At 41.7% G+C, this 20,460-nt stretch overlaps 1 protein-coding gene across 6 annotated transcripts in view; it reads right to left on the bottom strand.

Moving 5' to 3' along the window:
* CMSS1 (cms1 ribosomal small subunit homolog) overlaps window positions 1-20,460 on the bottom strand; it is a 335,684-nt gene that overhangs the window by 56,434 nt on the left and 258,790 nt on the right. Inside the window, exon 1 of one of the 6 annotated variants that reach the window (XM_033125739.1) lies at window positions 7,426-7,597. The exons of the other annotated variants lie outside the window; for them this stretch is intronic. Within the exon in view, the coding sequence (XP_032981630.1) occupies window positions 7,426-7,480 (55 nt within the window). The 5' untranslated portion in view covers window positions 7,481-7,597. Of the gene's footprint in view, window positions 1-7,425; window positions 7,598-20,460 lie in introns of those variants that run through there. 6 annotated transcript variants of the gene reach the window in all.

Raw genomic sequence — 20,460 nt, 5'->3', positions numbered from 1 at the left:
ACCACACTCCTGGCTTCCAGGCCTGGGAGTAGCTTGCCACTGCTGACCCATCACGTGCCCTCCTGCCATGTGCTTACATCATGTCCTCTGCTGAGAACGTCCTCCTGCTTACCCGACCCCTGGCAGAAACCTCCTCCTCCTCCCCCAAGGTGTCCAGTTCCAGTATTTCCACCCCACCCCCACCCCTGACCTCCACCTCGGGTAGACTCAGACAGAACTACGTTTAGCCCGACATGATCATGTGCAGCCCATTAAAATTAGAATTTTGAGACAAACAAATGAGAAACAAAAAGTCATAGACACAGACAATAGTTTAGTGGTTACCAGAGGGTAAGGGGAGAGGAGGGCGGGAGATGAGGGTAAGAGGGATTAAATATATGGTGATGGAAGAAGAACTGACTCTGGGTGATGAACACACAATGGGATTTATAGATGATGTGATACAGAATTGTACACCTGAAATCTATGTAATTTTACTAACCATTGTGACCCCCATAAATTAAAAAAAAAAGAGAGACATAAATCATAGGAACCAGAAGCTAGACCACGATAGGTGAAATGACCTTTGTTCCCTGATGTCAGTCCCATGATTATGTTATATTACATAGCATAAAGAACTTTCCAGATGTAATTAAGTTTACTAATCATTTGACTTTAAGAAAGGGAGAGTATCCGGGGGTGGGGTAATCACATGAGCCCTTTGAAAGTAGAGAGATTCAAAAGTGAGGAGAAGGTACAGACAGCGTGGGAGAAGCTGAGAATGATTCAACTCGAGAAAGATATTCTATTGCTAGCATGGAAGATGGAAAGTGTCACACAGAACACATCTGAGAACAACATCTATGATCTGAGCCCAGCCCCAACTTTGACAGCCAGCAAGAAAAGAAGGATCTCTGTCCTACGGCTAAAAGTAACTGAATTATTTCAACAACCTGAATGAATAAGCTTGGAAGGAAATTCTTCCCCAGGCCTCCAGATACATATCTAGTCAAACTGACACATTGATTTTGGCCTAAGCAGAGAACCCATCTGAGCCCACACAGACTTTCAACTTACAGCACTATATTATATAGTGTTGTTTTAAACTGAGTAGTTAGTGGTAATTCGTTATGCAGCAGCACACATAAGAGGATAATTAAACTACTAGGTGTCAGGATGTCTGAACTTAGGTGACAACAATTTGGAAGAGGTATCTTAGAAAGTGAACTGCCTGGCACCTTGAAGACCTGAGTGAAGATGAAAACGCCCCTGCATGGATGGAGAACAGGACAGAGAGCCACAGTCACCTATGAAGCTGTGTTCGGGTACAGATCATCCTGCTGGGAGATGAAGTTGATCACTGCCACCAGCTGTGTCATTGTCCAGGCAACCCATCTTGTGCTCTGAGGGTAATTTTTAGATATTCCTGCTTGTCTCACCACACAACCTCTCTGTATGCTCTGATTTTCCTTACATTGCTGAACGACTTTTCTGTGGTCCCTTCTACGTAAGGCCAACTATTCTGTGCACTCTGGCCCAGCCACACGGAACGACCCAAGCATATCACTCTAGCTATTTCCTCACTTTCCTTAATGATCAAAATTTCCCTCTCTACTGGAGCATTTCCATTAGAATGAAAACATTAGTTTTTAAATATAAAAACAAAATAAAGTACATATTTTTTATCTTATATCATTGTCACGCAGGGTTTTATGTGGGGGCTCAGCTCCCGCTCTTCACATAGGAACGCAGGATATGGTGAGGCCAAAAAGGAACACCCACGGAGCCATGGATAGGGGAGTCACACCACTATAGTCTCGCTGGCGGCTCGGTTGGAGAAACAGGAAACCAGGAGCCACACGATCCACAACCTGCCATCCGCTTCTCTGCCAACCAACCAACTTGCTAACTGCAATCCGCACTTGCCAGCCACCATCCGCTGCTAGCGAAGCCATGGCAGTTACATTAGTGGCCAATGGCTCACTGGTTACAGCTAATGGTCAAATAGCCACAGTTGATGGCCATTTACTACCCGAGTGAGTACCTTTCCATGTGAGGCCAAGAGCCTGGAAACTGAACTCCTGGCTCTGTCCCCACAACCATCCTGTAGCTCCCATGCATTTCTCTACCCACTGCCCTTAGAGCAAACCTTCTTGAACAAGTGGTTGATAAGTTATTCTCTTCAAATTCTCTTATTTCATTCTCTTCAACTCATTTTAGACAAAAATTTGCCCCCACCACTCTTTCCGAGGTCATCAAGCACTTGTATAATGATAAATCCAATAGCCATTCTCAGCGTTCACCTTACCTGGTCTATCAGTAGCATCTAACACAGGTGATAAAGTATTCTCCTCTTATCTCACTACCCACTTATTTTGAGCCACCTTGATATTTTTTCTTTTTATCTGCTCAACATCCAAATATTACAGTATTTCAATCTCATTACCTCCCCCACCCGAAAACCCTGTGTAAATATCAGTAAAGGTAACGGAGAAATAAAACAAGGAAAGAGGAAAAATGTAAAAAAAAAAAGAAAAACAATTAGAATTTTGATGTGTGCCCCTCCTACCGAACTGAGTGTTTGACGAACAGGGATGGAGCCACACGTTATTTTATCTGTACAGCACCAAGACCTCAAGTAGTGGGCGGTATATTTGGGGCACTCAGAAAATAACAGAGGTGCCAAAAATGTGTACAAGTGGACACTTTGGTCAATGTTGCTCACGCAGTAGTTCGCCGTAATCAGAAATGTCTGGACGCTGACCACTTTGAGCACCTCTTGTAATTACAGAAGTCAAATGTGACTTGTATTCATCTTTTGTTACCCGCACATGTTGAGTATTACAATTTTAATATTTTTTTTTTCCTTTCTTAAAAAGTGTATACAGTTCTTTGGCACCCTCTGTATCTGCTGACGTGAATTGAAAATTGTGTGCTTATAGATGTGTGCACCTGTCCTGGAGCCTACCAAAGACAACAGCTACTGAAGCAAGATTTGAGCTGAAAAATTAAACAACTTCTCTGCTGATACAACATTTCTTTATAAGATGTGCAATTAGAAAGGACAGTAAGACCAGAATGAACAAACATTTTTAAAGAGGAGAAGGGCTGAGAGGGGATAAAGGTTTCTAACTCATATTTTTCCTGTTCACAAAGAAACTTTCTAGCCCAGGAGAAAACACAGGTCCAATTTGAGACATTGCTAGAATTATTCCTTCTCTCTTTTCGCTCTGGTATACAGAGAACCAGTGCCCACTTGGGAAAATAATATGGAGTCAAAAGTGAAGAGAGCTGTGCAGTGATAGATATCAACAAGCGATGACAGCTATGTCAAGAGAAAAGCATTACATAATGACATCAAAATAGGACACTTGAGGGATGTCTCAGAGTTAAACAGCTGTCACCTGGTATTTTGGCATTCTTGTATATGAAGAAATAGCCCCTGGAAACTGAGGAGTACAAATTACTTGCAACAAGATTCTGAGGTCAACAATATGCTTTTTTTCCATGTCTCTCCCTCCCCGCACCTTGCTCTCTCCCCCTCTCCTTTAAACTGTTAGTATCATTTTCATTTTAGAAAACTATGAAACCCTAAAATATGTATAATTCCAAAACATTGTTTACAGGTGGGTTTCAAAGGAAGAGACAGGCACCCCTCCTTATACCAGGTTTTCCTAAACAGAGTTGTTTACTTGGAGATACTTTTCTATTTTGTGGATTAGCCAGACCTTTCATTTTTATGTATAGGGCATTAAGTCCATCCTTAGGGAACATGAAGGAGAAGATAATACATGAAATTTAAATTTGTCAATTTTCCTAGTGGTGAAATGTCTGTTAGGAAAAAAGTTTAAAACCCTGGAATATAAAAGTGGCTGACAGGCTCTCAAATGTATGCTTTTCTTATTTCTTTACCTTCTAGCTCACTGAGACGCTGTTCCAAAATCACTTTACTCTAGGGTTGCTTCTTTCCTTAGCCCATTGGTCAAAGTGGTCAGTGATGCTTCTTCCAGTCAATATACAGTTATTGTGCCCTGGTGTGTGCTAGGGGCTGGGCTGCAATGTTAGAGGGTGCGGTCTGCACTCCAGGAACCCCCAGTTTAGTGTGGGAAAGAGACAAGTACGCTGGCAATTGCAATTGCTGTGAGATTCAGGGTGAGATGCAATTAAGCTCTGGGTGCCTTGGGAGTATCACAGAGGAACATAAGCCACCCAGGGTGGGGAGAGGACAGTGGGAAATATGGGATCTGGAATTTGGGTCCAGAAAAAGTGAGGTGTGCTCGGGGAGAACTGTCTCTGATGTCCAGTGATCCAGCTCTGCTACAAGGACCCCATGTTTCGTTTTACAATTTTTTACAATTCATTGAAATAAACCAACAAACAAAGGACAAAGTAGTTTAAACTTCAATTTTTGAGAACTAGTGCTACATATCTCTTTCAACACCTTCCAGACATCTGCAGTAATAACTGTTAGTAAGAGTCAAGCAAAAAACACAGGGTTAGGTTTTCCTGGATCATTTTCAAGTCATCAATCTATAGATTCACAGAATGTTAATGCTCAAACGGCACTAAGATAGGATCTTTTTCAGTGCAAAACCTTTACAGACGAGGACACTACAGCTCTGAGTCAATAAAAAAATGACCATTAAAAGATTAGGAATATTTTTTCCTCGTATTTCCCTTCTTTACTTGGATGCTTGGTTGCCCATGAGTAGGTGGGAATATGCACCTTTAGAGAATCTGTTCCCTTTCCTTGAGGGATTCGGGCTGAGGGGGCTGACAAGACTGTAAGGACTGAGAAAGCAGCTGGCAGGGTGGGAAGACTGGTTACGCACAGGGGCAATGAGCAAAGAAGTACATCATTTGAGGATAACAGAAACCACTGCTGGGGAAAGGAGTTACAAACATGGAAAAGGGAAAAGCTGGAATGCTCCTATGGTATTAGATTGGAACTGGAACTATCAATATGCTTTCATGGTGTTGAATACAGATGGAGCAATAGATACGGCTGTGTGTGTGTTTGTGTGTGTGTGTGTCTGTGTGGTGTGTGTGTGGTGTGTGTCAGGTGTGTGGTGTGTGTGTGGTGTGTGTGTGTCTGTGTGGTGTGTGTGGTGTGTGTCAGGTGTGTGGTGTGTGTGTGGTGTGTATGTGAGTGTGGTATGTGTGTGGTGTGTGTGTGTACGTGGTATGTGTGTGTGGTGTGTGTGTGTGTGTGTGGTGTGTGTGTCTCTGTGTGGTGTGTGTGTGTGTCTGTGTGTTGTGTGTGTGTGTTGTGTGTGTGTCGGGTGTGTGGTGTGTGTGTGTATTTCCTAGTTCCTCTGGGTTTGAGAGCCCGCCAGCAATGGGCATATTGGATGAGCACACTCAATGCCCAGATCTTGGTTTCCATACACTATTTTCCATAACCCATTCAGGTCTCCTTGAAGAAGTGGCTAATTCCAGGGCTGGGTAGAGAAAATATAAGATGCACATGGAATATTTTCTTGTGCCAGAAAGTAAGAAAGTACTCAGAAAATGATGAGGACTTGTCAAAAGAACAGCTTGAAGGCGCTCCACTGGCTAAATCTGAGATCATTTAGGCATGAAAATAACGATACCAATGGATTACAACTCACTGATTAAAACAGGAATCCATAAGTGCATATCGATATAAATAAATACAAAAATAAACAGGGGAGGAAGGAAAGCTCTTCCTTATAGTAGAAAGTTTATTTAAGAGCAATATATTTACATGGTCTCAAAGTATCTTCCCACAAAGTATTTACTAATTGCAAAGGGGAAGAGTGTAACTTTACAGTGGAGAAGTCTGGCAGATACCACCTGAACTGAGCAGGGCTGGTACAGACCAACTCCATTTATGTCTCCTGATAGGATTAACTAAGGGGAAGACAGCATTGCTTCTATAGTATTCCTGACCCTAAAATGCACAGACTCAGTCTTGTTATGAGGAAACATCACACAAAGCTACACTGAAGAACATTTTACAAAATGGACTCTTCCAAAATGTCAAGTCACAAAAGACAAGGAAAGACCGTAGAACTGTTTAAGATTAAAGGACAGCCATGACAACTAAATGTAACATATAATTCTGGACCAAAGGGAAAAAAAACCTATTTTTTCCCCTGTAAAGGGTATTATTGAGACATTTGGTGAAAAGCTTAATGAGAACTATGGATTAGAAAGCAATATTGTTGTCAACGTTCATTCACTGAATTTGTTATGCTGTAGTTACGTGTAAGACTGCACTTATCTTTTAGAATAACGGCGTATAAGTATATAAATCGATTCAGAAAAATATATACACACATATACAGACACAAGGAGGTAGGGGAAGGGGGAGATTGAGAGAGGAGGGGAGGGGAAGGGAAGAAGGAAAGGGAGGAATCAAAACTGGTAAAACGTTAAAAATTGGAGAACCCGAGTGAAAAGCATAGGGGAACTCTTTGTTATTCTTGTATCTTTGTTGTAAATTTGAAGTTATTTCCATGGTAAGGGTTAAAAATAAAGAGCCTCGGTTATGGTATGATTCAGATCCAACTCTGAATTCCCAGTCTGACGCCTCTTCATATGGGAGGCTCTGGGGAAATTATTTAATTATTCTGAGCTTTGGTTTTCTTATGTCATCACCACTATAGGACCAATTTAAAGGGGTGCTGTGAAGATTAAATAAGATAATGCACAGACTGAGCGCCTGGCTGGTGGTGGGTTTGTCTGATACAGGACACGATACCGACGGGTGACGCAATCCATACTTGCTGAAGAAATGAACCTGCTCCTTCTTCCTGCCCCACTCGCTCCAAATGGAACAAGTGGTACCACTTAGAGAATATTAGGGTCTTCAAATTTTAGCAATCTAAGGTACGAGATTTCTCTTAACGCCGAAGAACACAAAACAAAAGAACTTGAATAATAATAATAAACACCACTACACATTTGGATGTTGCTCTAAAGTGTCCTCAGCACTCTGTACTCATGTCTCATGTGACACTGAAGGGAACAGGCAGGCATTCAAGTGAAAGTTCAACACAGCGTTAATAATAGCGAATCTCTCCAGTGCCTTGGGTTCTGACTGTCAAAGAAGAGGTCATGCCCTTGCTACTTAAACCTCAAACAAGGCTTGCATAGGTTCATGGTGGTGGGGTACAAAATGAGTGAGGTGCAATGTGATGTCCATCTGGGCATCTGTTCCTTTGATGCTGGCACTGCTTTTTGTGGTTCTCAGTGTATTTGGGGCAGTGACCGGGCAAAGAAGGGGACCCAGGTTTTGCCTGGGAGGTTTCTTTTCTCAGCCAAGATGTGCGCGTGAATCTGCAATTACCCAAGAGGGTGTTTCAGAGCTGCCTGCCAGAGAGTGGTGTCTTCTAATCTGGAGAGCAGCTGCTGGGCACAGACAGACAAACACACACACACACACACACACACACACACACACGCTCACAGAGCCTATACCTGCCTCTACTTGTCTGCTCCGGGCAGATGGCTCCTGGCTTTCTGGTCGCCTCATCCGGCAGCCAGTCCAGTTAGGCCCTTTCTTCCGTGGAGACTGGCAAGCTCAGGGTGAACGATTCTGAACGGTTGCCTGTCTTCAGAGCATGAAGGACGCTGCCCCGAGAGTGAAGCGGGTTATATTTAGTGTTTGGGCCCCGTTGGTGTTGGGCTCCCCACTGCCTCTCCTTTGGAGAACTGTCAGTGGCCCCTGGTTGCAGACTCTCTGTGGCTTTGAAGCTCACAGAACAAAAACTGAGAGAGTGTCCAAAAAGAAAAGAAGAAAACATTGGTGTTGGTCTCTGGATTCCACTGTTGGATTTTGGTGGGGAGGAGAGAGTGCTACCGGGCGTGATCAAGCAAAGGCGCCTGCACGGTAAGGTAAGTGTCCCTATGGCTGCCGATGAGAAGCTTTGGGGATGTTAGTGTGTTATCCAGCCTCCGGGACTTGCCAACACTGCTCTCCAGGAGCAGGATCTCCTGGATATTATGCAAGGGGATGCAGTAATCTCAGGTATGATTAAGAGCTTATGATGATGATGAATTTAGGCTAACATGAGTAAGAGCTGTTTGCAAAACAGAGGAACTGTCCTGACAGTAGGTAATGTTTGCTGAATTGGTAGGCAGGAAAGAAAACCAAAATGAAAATTTAAATTGTTGTTCTCTTAAGGGTAAGGCAAATGGTCAACAATTTAAAAAATGGTTTGTACAAAATGACTGTCCTTGTTAAGAGCTTAATTTTGTAAGCCGATGTGAATGAGCAATACATAATTTCAAAACCATCACGATGTGATGAGAATGGAGAATTATACTGGGTAGGCTAGATGGGAGAGAAGGAATTCTCATTTCCTGGGAAGACAGAAGAAACTAGCATCTTAAAGTGGGAAGTAGATTGCATTCTTTTTTTCTTTATTTTTGTTCATATTTCTTTGATGCTAAGATTTGATGAATGGGAGCCAGAGAACAGAAGCAGATTTTTGAGCAGGGTTTTGGAAGGTCTTGGGGATTACCTATCACCTCAAAGAACATGATTAGATATCCACTGCACATCACATCTCAGTGTCAAGAGGAAATGGTGCTGGACTGCTGCCAAATGACACCAGAGAAAGTTCTGCTCACTGTACTTGCTCAACGGGAATATTAGTCAATGTTTACGGTGACTGCATAATTTTGAATATAGGAGATCCATTCAACAGAGAATAGGAATATGTCAGCTAAAAGCTTGACATACTCAATCATTCCTATTTCTCTTCATAATGGCAGATGATCACATATCTTTTTTTTTTTCAATATCTGCGCAAGTCTCAGGAAGGATTACAAGAGGTGCAATACATATATTGCTTTACTACACTCACCATATTCCACGAGTGCATTCCGTTTGTATAAGGAGGGCATGGGGTATCGTACTACTGGAGAGAACTCTTTCAAATTATGGCAATGTTTCTCTAGCTGCAAGTAAAAATGCTTTTCCTATGATGACACTTTCCAATATGTAGGCATACCTCATTTTATGGTGTTTTGCTTTATTGCACTTCACAGATGTGTTTTTTTAAAAACTCCACCAGCAAAGAGATTACAATTTGCTTTAGTGTGATACTCAATTTATTGCAGTGTCTGGAACTGAACCTGCAATCTCTCTGAAGATGTGCCTGCATCCATCTTCTACCCCTCAAAAGCAAATATTCCCAGTAAATATATCTCTACAGTTCCCAGTGGACACTGTTATGAAACTCCCATTGGATTAATGAAAAATCAGCATAAGTACTTTAAGAGCTGTTTGCTACTGCAAATTTCTAAAGGCAGCAATGATATTCACGGGCTATATCCACTTCTTTAAAACAAATATGTAGGGCAACTGAGACACGTCTACTCTGATGAGAATTTTTCACGCAATTTCCCAGAGCAAAGTGCATTTGGGTTCTTATCATAACCAATGCAAAAACACCCTGCAAAGATTCTGGGACAAAGGAAAGTATGGATTATAAACAAAGAAGTGCAATTTTCAAAAAAGAGTTTAGTTTCCATTAAAGTTCATGTGTAGTTAATTGTATTTTTTGCTTAAACTGTGATTGAAGTAAAGAATTTATTAGCTAAGGATTGGTCTTAGGTAGTGGCACTGTCACTGGAGATGGAACTACTTTATTGTGGCTTGAAAATGATGGTGTGTTTGATGGAACACTATTGTATAAGACCGACGTTGCAACTTGCCAAGAATTGGGCAGGTCCAAGGACGGGGAAAAAGTAATAAAAAGTAGAGGGCCCTGTATTCTTTTCTTCAGAATAGAGTCCATAATATTCTTTGTCTTAACTTAAAGGAAAATTTTCATTACCACTGAAATACATGCTTTGCTTCTCCAACATGTCGCATTGAAAAATATTTACAGAAAAAAAATGTTAATTGCTTTTATTTTTGTTTTAGGATAGAACTTCTGACCACCAGCATTTAATAACCATTTATGCTGAGCACAAATAGGGTTTTTTTTGTTTCATTATAATTAGGGGAGATACTTATATAACAAAGGGCTTCATTTGCTTGCTCATTTGTTCATGCATTCAGCAAATACTTCAGAGTGCTTCCTACGTGCTGGTTCTAGGAATACAGATGTGAATGAGGCAAATGTTTTCCACGTGCCCCGAGTGTAGGAACCTTCACAGAGGGGCCGACGACTAGTGGTCTGAACCTGTGTATTGCTCATGTTGTTTGCCGTGGCAAGTATTTTCTCCCTCATTTCTGATTAAGATAAAAGTTAAGAACCAGAAACAAAAATACTGTTCCTACTTTATAAAGGTTATTTAGTGTCTGCAAGCTATGGAGACAATTCCAGAGATCAAGTAGTCAAATCATCAGGTTGGCGTATACATGCTAGTGCAACTACCTGAGCCTTCTTTGAGGGATGTGGACATTTTTGGCTGTTCTAAACTGTAGATATTAGACAAAAAGCTCACACACTGATAGGTTGCTCTTTCAGAACTGGGTCATACAGGAAGATCCCAAGGAAGATATTAGGACAAAATATGTACTATAGTCTCATAGCTATCTGGGGTTCAAATGTGATGGAAGTTCAAGATGTTTCTGTCTAATCTGTCTGACTGGAGGCTACATCTGAAATGAGTAGCCATACTCTATTGGTTGAGGAGGCTTTTTATGATGGCGTTAATCACAACAGTGATGTCACCTTATACCTATGAAGTGTTTTACATTGTTTACAGAATTCCAGCATCAGTCACTCACTTGATCTTTGGGTGACCCGCAGGATAGGAGAGGCGGGTGTTACTCCCTGTTTAGCGAGTGGAAACACTAGGTTTTAGACGTTTAAGGGACTAGCCCAGCTCATTTTCTCTCTAACACAGTCCCATTAAGTAATTTCGCAAATGAAAGACTAGGAAACATTCAACATGAGTACTCACAGCCCCGACCTACTGTTAGAAGGTGAATGCAGCCAAGGGGGAGACTATGCCTCCAGGGAGAGTTTAAGGCCTGCCCCACACCCCGTCCTCTTCCTGCCTCCATTTCCCTTCTATGTACTCACCCCTCAGTTCTTTCCTCTGGCCGTCGAAAAATCAGTTTAGTTGCTAAAAGAAACATAAGCTACTGCCTTTCCTTTCTCTTCAGGACAGGAGCAGTACAGTATATTAGTACATTCATCCACATGTGCATGCACATCGAATTTTAACCGCCGCTTAGTACCACCAGCCTGGAAACATAACACACGGTTTCATCACATCAGACCAATTGCCTATCCAGTCCAGATCCTGCTTCCGGTGGAAGCATAAGTGGGCCCTGGAGAAAAACAGTTTATCATGCGTAAAAGACAACATCACAGAAAAAAATGATCTACATGGATAAATGGTAAGCCTGGTTAACTGAGAGCAATGTCGAGATAGGCAGAGTGGAACAGGACAGTTTTAAGTGAAGGAAGAAGGTCTTTTTGGTGGATTCTGAGAGTACACTGGTCTGCTGGTAACTAAGCTACTGAGGGCCACAGTGTGTGGGATGCCAGACATAGCTAGTATCGTCGGCTACTAGCTATGACCAATCAAATACACAAGTCCTCACGTCTTCCTTACATTTTTCCTGGAATTTATTCTGTACCTATTTAAAGTCTGCTGTAATTGTTGCGAGGCTTTTAGCTACTTTTCTCTCATCTTGGTGGCTTGGAATGAATATTGTAGATCTTCATGATGAGACTAGGGACAACCCCTTGTGTAGGAGAGCGGAATTCAGGGAGGACAGCAAGGTGGATGAAGCAGAGGCTGCACCTGGGCTTCTTGTGGAGCTGCTGCTCCTGGCCCTGCGACAAGGAGACAAGAGGCAGCTGCCTCTGAGCCAGGGGGTTAAACTGCCAGGTTGTGACTAGGGACACCAGCATCTTGGTTTTCAGCTGCTCTGAACATCTTCACATGAAGCTATTTTAAGGACCTTTGCATTTGATCAGGGAGCATGTGGGGTAAGCCTTGTGTTTTCCATTTCAGTTTTAGATCCTAAGCAGGTGCAGTGAGTAGTCCAGAATTTAAAAACTTACTATTGTATATCACCCAAACCAATGCAAAAATAACTATATTGGTGGGTGTGGGGGGAAGTCTGTTATTGAGATGGAGACTTGTTTCTTAAATAAAATAAAAAGTTTTTAGGACTTGAATTAAAAACAAAAATCAGTGACCTTTTCCATCGTAATTTTTGTTTGGCAACTTTTAGTTAAAAATATGAAAGAATAAGTAAAACCATTTGGCTAGAGTTAGAAAAAAAATGTAACTAGTTGTGCTAAGGTCCACTAATGTAACTATACTGTACTTATTATGCTTGAGAATATTCCTGAGAAGGATACCACTGCACATTAGGGGCATTTAGGATTGTCTGACAATATCAAACCGTGATTTACCTCTTGAACTTTGACAATTAGAGAAAGATATCCTCTAAGACTCATCCCACTCCCTAAAGGTACACAGAGTTGAAAGGAAAGCCTGTATAGAACAAAAATCCCTTTAAAAATGCTTTCAATTACGTATTCGCAAATTCCTCCAAAATTTATATAGATCCTCTATGTCTGTTGAAACCATGTCTCTAATGGTCCACCAAACACTCATGCATCTGAACCAGAGTTATCCATTCTTAGTTTAAAAGTTATGTCTGTACGGTTTAGGGGTGGGCTACAAAGGGGTGAGAGGGAATGTTTGGGGTGATGGAACTGCTCTAGGTCCTGACTGTAATGGTAGATACATGACTGTATTAGTGATCGACATTTGCAGAATTTTGCATTATAAAGAGTGAATTGTACAGCATGTAAATCATAAATTAAGAAAATAAATGCAAAATAGATGTTAAGAATCACCATCTGTGTGGCTCTACATTGAAAGCTTTCCACAGCACATTCTGCTTTCATGTTGAGGGACTGGAGCTCTGACACAGATTTTCAGTGGGAAAAAATAAAAATAAAGAAATTTTAGGGCACTAAAATAAACAAGGGAAAAAGCATCCTTGAAAAATAACTGGTATAGTCAACGCCCCTCATTTTACAATGAAGAACTGAAGCCTGCCAAAGTTTTCCCAAAGTCTCAGAACTAGTTAGTGGCAGAGAAAGATACCTGTTTTTCTATAAATAGTTAAAAAGGATCAACCTACAGAAGTTCAACCCTCTACTCTGGTGCAATGATGACTGCCAAAACTGCATTGTCTAATGAAAACAGTCATGGGCAAAAACTATGCAAAAAAACTTCAAGTAGCTACCTTCCAAATGTTGTGTTGAGAAACTGGCCCCAGGCTGCTGGCGTCTGGCAAATACACAATTACAAGGGGAAATCAGCTGATTCTAGTAGTCAGTAGACATTATGGCATGCATGGTGTCTGTCAAAAACAAGAGTCACTCCCGCTGTCACCACTAACACAGCCTGTACTCACTATGGGGGGAGTATCACAAAAGATGACCTTGGCCGTGTCTGGAAGGGGCATACATTTGTTCATTTGTTTACTTATTTATGTAACAAACAAATGCCAGGCACTTTTCTGGGTCCTACAATCCAATGTGGATCTTGGGATCATAACAGTATAGCCTCTAGATAAAGAGCAATGCTCAACCACCAGAATAGAGTAAGGGCTGTTTGCATACAGCAATCAAACAAAATCCCAGTTAGAAATAAACTAATAAATGAATGTGTTCATTGTAATGTATAATGCCTAAGAGCATGGATTTTCCCAAACGGCATCCTGGGTTCTAACTCCACTTCCTTGTGATCTTCAACAAGTTATTTAACCTCTCAAAGCCTTAAGTTTCCAGAAACATAAAACGGAGATAACAATTGTACTTGCCTTGTTGGGAGCAATAAATGAGAACTATAAAGTGTTAAGTACAGTTAGTGGCACATAAGCGCTCAATAATCGGGAGCTATTATTGTCATTATTATTAATACAGAAAACTCCCACCATGAAGTTTGGGTCTAATAAATTAGATTGGGTCTAATAAAATTCAGTCTTGAAAATGTGGTATACTAGATTCTTCTGAGAAGGTGATAAATACCACAAGGCCCAGAATACACAGACACAAAACTTTGGATCCCTTGGATCAAATTAAGAAGCCTAGGGCTAGAAACATCATATAGAAACCAAGGGAACTGGCATTTGAATGTTGTGTTTTCAATGGGACTCTAAGAACCACTCCTAGAAACACTACATGCCCACACATAGGTATGAATTTAAAATGCCAAATTTTGTGGTTTTGGCATTTAGAAAACCCCCAGAAACTTGATTATTAAAAGCAAACCATAAATTTCCTTGATCTATGTTAGAGTAGAAATACCCCTTTTCCTGCTCTGAGATCCTCTAGCTGTAAGAAAGTGATCTACACTTTCTCTTTCACTTTCTCTTTCTTTCTTTCCTTTTTTCCTTCTTTCTTTCTTTCCTTCTTTCCTTCCAATTATCTTGCTCTCTCCTGCCATAAAATTTAAATCACATAATGGAAGTTCTACCTTCACAATGTGATGATTTATGGGCATACAGCCCAGAGGATTCTGAGGAGACAATGAAATTCCTAAATGTGTGCAAATCATTTCAGAATGGGAATCAACTCTTCCTGTGTAGCAGTAATTATTTATATAATACTACCTTGAGAGAATGTTAATGGTACCGCATGAAAATTACTCCTTTTAAAACAATGGACTTCTACAGGGTTTGATTTGTTCTTTCCTAATTTGGAAAGACAGCACGGTACACAAAATAGCAAGTTTTATTATCTTAGTGTTAAGTGGTTGGGTCAGGTTTCAGAAAGACTGAACTGATGCTTTAAATACACACCAAATGTGTGGAAGGAAGGCTCCAGTTCAAACTATGACACAGTTGTGGATCCATTGCTCTTAAAGCAAGCAAAGTGACCAGAAAATTCCACTACCAACAAAATGCCCAAAGAGGCCAACTGAAGGGACCAAAACTTCAGTTTACCTCAAACTTAAATACACTTAGTAATTTGCCCAGATGGTATCAGGAAGTTGCAATCATGACCTAAATAATCTAGTTATTTCGGCGCGTAATTCTGTTATTATGTTCCCATCCACATCTGGATAGTTCATTTGTACAAGGCAATTTCAGTTGAAAAGAGAACTTCAAAGGTCCAGCTAGGTCTAGTGGAACTAATCTGTATATAAACAAGGATTTTTTTCTTTTTAACAGTATGGAAGAACATAAAGATTTGCACCTGTACTTGCAGCACTAAAACAGTAGTTCCGTTTAACTGGTAGCTACAAATTTACATCTCTTGGCTCTGTCACAAAATCCACAAGTATTTAATGCTTTCAGAGTTAGATCAGATACATATTAGTGGCAAAATGCCAGTTGCCATTCTAATGGGGCTTTTGCATTTCTCCCCTTTGCCTTACTGACCAGAAAACATTTTTCTTAGTTTCCTTTAGCACATTTCAGCTACCTTATTAATTTTCAGTATCTTATTAATTTTCCTACCTCGGTATCTGGGGGGGTTGGTTCCAGGAACCCCGAGGATACCAAAATCCGCAGGATGCTCAAGCCCCTTATATAAAATGGTGTAGTATTTGCATATAACCTACGCATATCCTCCCATATACTTTAAATCATCTCTAGATTACTTATAATACTTAAAACAGTGCAAATACTATATAAATAGTTATTATACTGCATTGTTTAGGGAATAACGACAAGGAAAAAAAGTCTGTATGTCTTGAGTACAGCTGCCACCATCCTAGGCCTAACTACAATACTGTATTTCCCCAAAAATAAGACCGGGTTTTATATTAATTTTTGCTCCAAAAGACGCATTAGGGCATATTTTCAGTGGATGTCTTATTTTTTCATGTACAACAATCTACATTTATTCAAATACAGTCATGGCATCTTCTTCTGGAACATCGTCATAACGTACTAAATGCGTCTGTCTGGCTGATGATCTTAACGGGGCTTATTTTCAGGGAAACACGGTAGTACCTGTCAGCAACAACGGAACATTTTTTTCCGAATATTTTCGATAGTTTTTTTCTTTTTTAAGCAGCAAAATAACCTCTGGTATTTAATTTTCCAAATGTGAAAACATACTACAGGGATCAGAGTACCGTCATGGGATTAGTGGAACCACCAGTCAGACACCACATGAGTGAGTCAGGTGGGGTTTCTCTCACGGGAAGGGTTCCAAAGGAAGCTTAGATTCTCAGCAGGAAGGTGAGCAGACTGCGCTAGCACAGGCGAGGCGGCAAGCTTCTCGGACCTAACGCCCCTACCAGGGAAACACAGTCGTAGATGATAACGCCCCTGCACCGAGGCAGATCTCCTTTTTCAACTAAGAATCATTCTCCAGCTCTCAACTGTTATTTGGGTAAAGAGCCAAAATGGGGCTACTTGGGGTAGTCCTTCACTGGAGGCTCTGGATCCTCTGCCACCTTTTCCCACTATCTCTACAAGAGTCCTTCTTGCTCCAGAGGTCATACTGTGTATCTTGCATAATCCTGATGTTAATATATCTGGGTCATTGGAACAGATCCAGATTAGCCAACAGGCAAAATGGGTGCAGCCTAGGTTGGCCTGGGGGAGGACTGAGCTTCCACAGAGTGTGACATCATCTGCAATTGTACACCTCGGGGGGTATTCCACAGTCGGGAAGCTTACACTTCTGCGTGTAATGGTATCCTCACTGTACCAACTTGTGTCTGTGCTTTTTTTTGAGGATTCAACTCTTCTGATTTACTGAAGTATCTAGGTCTGATTGTTCCATCAATGCCACCCTACCACTGACAGTAATTTCATATTTTATGCATATCTTATGCACAGCACACATAGATATTTTCTCATCAAAACCCCTCAAGGGTATATTCTAACTGCCCTGGTTTCTAGACTCCTGAGCACAATTCTGTCCAAATTAATAAAATAAGTCTGATGGTGAGAAGCTAGTGAAATGAAAGTCTCCAGGACGGGTTTTAAGTGAGAAAGAGTGGGAAGAGAAAGCTCATTGATAAAAAGGGTTTTGTTTGGTGTACAGGGAGATTACAAGCCACTTTCAAAAGCTTAATTGATTCCCAGGAGGTTGAAAACCTGAGTCTGAGGTGTGTCATGTGGAGAAGGGAGAGTAAGTATGGGCTTCTGAAAAGGGAACTAATCTTCTGAAATATCTCCTGGGATGGCATCTCCTCCATTTAGCAGTTGTTTTTCATTTCTACTTCCCCAACTACCTTTGTGTAAGGATTAATGGCCTTCCCTCAGCCCATTAACTTGGACCGCCATTAATCTCCAGGAAATACCTTGTCAGTACTGTTTAAAGGGTACATAAGAAATGCTGTGTATCAAGTTAAAAATGGTTACTCTCACAGCCATTTAACTACCCTTTTCAGTGATTACTGAGTCTTTCTGGAATTCCCATTTGCCTCATTAGTTAACATTTTAATCACAGTCTTACTTGTAGGCTATGAAGTTGTTAGACAGGAACTCTAACTGATTTAAAGAAAAAAACAAAAACAAAAACAAACCAACCTTCCTGTAGGGTAAAGTGAGTTTCCAAAAACATGTGTCGGAAAGGATGTTACTAGTCTAAATTCCTATAATTTGTATGTGTTTCACATACTTGGAAATTGAATGTTGCCGCCCTCAAGTCAGTATTATTGGTCAGCTTCAATTACAGGCTATTTCATTTTTAACCTTTGGTAGGAGAATACATTATCTACTACAACAGCTTTGTAAATAGGCTAGAAAAATTGATATAGGCATAAATATTTGTATGCTGTCAGAGGAATGCTTATGAGATGTAAACAATACTTCTTGTTAAGGGTTCTTGTAAATACTCTGTCCAAGACAAGGCTAAAAGAACACTAACTATAGCTAACTACAGTAGAAGAAATAACTCATAAATCAAGTTTCGCATGAGGAGAAAGTCAGATAACGGCAGATATTTTACTAATGTGATTAGATTGAAAGCACAGGTGAGGTTTTGGCTGTAACACAGAAGTGACTACAGAGGTAAAAAATATGGAAGGAAAGAAACAGGGATGGCAATGGCTGGGCAGTGAACCAGCTCTAATAAAAACGGTGGTTCTTGACTGTCTCTGGGGTAAGGGAACACAACAAAGGCGATTGTTTTCAGCCCCACTTTTCCTGAATTTCTCTTCCACTTGAGGAGCGTGAACAAGCTAAGGGCATTGGTGTAAATCACCAAACCGCCAGGGCTAAACTCACTGCCTCTCTGGCAAAACGGAAAGAGTCTTCAACCCTAAACTTGGGATTCCCTGGTTTTCCAAAAGCAGGTTTGGTCAGCCAGCTCGGCACTCGCTTCTTCTCTGCCTTGGTCACTGTCCTTTGGGTCTTGAGAAGATGGGTCTGTGCTCTACGTCATTGTCCTTTAAACAAAGTGGTGAACTGCTAACAGTTTTGTTTAAACGTTTGTAAAAGTGGTAATCACACAGCTACATCTCTCTGGGTATCTCAAACAAAATGTAGTTCAAATTCCTTGTTAAAAAAAAAAGAAAAAGAAGCTCAGAGTTCTTGAATAAACAAAGCCAATCGATACGGTTAACAGGCTTTGGGTGACCACAGCTATGTCATCTGGTCTTCTGTTTCTTGTGTTGGGCAGGAGTCAGGCTGAGCCATTTAGCGGAGGGGCCTCCAACCAGGCCATCTGTATGCTCTGCCAGAGTAAGCTCCTCTGCAGCCCCCACCCTGCAATTTGGCATGACTGGTGGTGGTGGGTGGGTGGGTAGAGAGGGCTCTCGTCCCCAGAGCCTGCCCTCCCTAACCCAAACACACACAGACAGCAGTTATCTTCATTTCAGGGAAATGAGAAGTCAGAGGCTGATGAGGAGCCCCAACCTGGGGACTTGGCCTCGGGGCCTACAAGCAAATAAGGGGTGCAAATGGACCCTTCTCATTGAAAACCTCTGCATTAACGCAGCTGATTAAACAAGCTGTCGGGAATCTTGCAGGGCCAGGCTCCCGGTTCTGACTAATAGGGGTTTATCTTTACGTGAAGATCAGCTGTTCATTGATAGTGTCTCCGACATTTAGGGCACAAATACTTTTTTCTTTAGGGTGAAAGAGACAGATCCACCTTAATGCAACAATTTATTTGAACAAACATGCTTATTGGAAAGTACGTCAGGCCAAACCCAAATGTTTTCCTGTTTAAATTTTCCAAGGGGCAGTTTGCAACAGTCACCGGAGTGACCATTGTAGGGCTTCTGATACAGTCCATGCCAGCAGCCAACAAGCACCTTCCATCCCGACTTTGGCCCTTCACTGCCCGCACTTCCTTTTTGCTTAGTACTCATAATGGTTGCTGCTACCGGCCAAATCAATGCTGCCAACTTTCCTAGGAAAGAATCGAATGCAAGATTTGGGGAACCAATCCCTAGAGAATCTAGATCTTCAGTTACACAGAGGACTCATGCTTAGAGGAGATTTTGCAAAAATTGAAACGCCTGTCCCGTCACTGGTTTGGTTCCATGCCGACGCCTGTGTGGCATCCTCCAAAGGAGCAACAACGGCCCTCACAATGGAGCTGCTCTGCTCAAGACTCAGGGTCTGTGGGGACAGAGCCCCAGAGAGCAGCTCAGCCTCACATCGGCTGTGACTAGTTGGCCATCGGCTGTTCTCGGTTAGCCATTAGCCACTGATATAACTGCCGTGGCTAAGCTAGCAAGGCGTGGCGTGGCGGAGTGTGGATTATGGATTGCAGAGAGGCGGATTGCAGTTGGCAAGTGAGGTTGGTTGGTGGAGACGGGTGGACGGCGGGTTGCGGATTGTGTGGCTCCTGCTTCCTGTGTCGTCAGTTCAGTTGCCAGCGAGACTATAGTGATATGACTCCCCTATCTATGGCTCCGTGGGTGTTCCTTTTTGGCCTCACCATATACTGAGTTCTTATGCGGGGAGAGGGACTAGAGACCCCGCATGACACCCTGCATGACAGCCATCCTTCTGGACGGCTCTTGCCATTCGGAGCTGCTGCCTTCTCTACAGTGTGAATGGGTTCTCTTGAAAAGGCTGCGTACCCTGCTTCTGTAGGGAGACTTCTAATCACCAGTTGCCTTTTAAGGACTCCTGGCCTAGAGTCACGGAGTGCATTGGAATATATGAAAGTTGGAGAAGGTACTTCACAGTCTAGATCTATGCGCCCACTAGTCAGTGGGTCGTCCCTATTTTTATAGCATGTGGCATCTCAAACTTCGACCTCATACATTGTTTTCCTCCAGTGGCACCTGCACGACCATGAGCTGAAAGCATTACATTGTTTTTCCTTTAAACTGCCTTTGCCAATCTGCTCTGCCCTGGCAGAGCTTGGAGGTAGATGGAAAGGCTATTTTTTTTGATGACAGGGCTTAGCAACATTCCCTAAACAGAAAATATCTCTCCTAAACTAGAATACTTTTGAATATAATTTAGTCCTGGATCCCAGAAAAAGGAGAAAGTTGGCTTTGCAAGGTGTTGTCTTTGATAGCCCATTAAAGAGCTCACAGATTCAGAGAAACCACAGAGTCCTTGGGTTTGTTCTTTTGTCCTTGGATTTG

The sequence above is a fragment of the Rhinolophus ferrumequinum genome, chromosome 2, assembly GCF_004115265.2.
Source record: "Rhinolophus ferrumequinum isolate MPI-CBG mRhiFer1 chromosome 2, mRhiFer1_v1.p, whole genome shotgun sequence".
Lineage (NCBI taxonomy): Eukaryota > Metazoa > Chordata > Mammalia > Chiroptera > Rhinolophidae > Rhinolophus > Rhinolophus ferrumequinum.
Note: the sequence above shows the minus strand (reverse complement) of the source record. Positions and strands in the feature narration are given on the sequence as shown.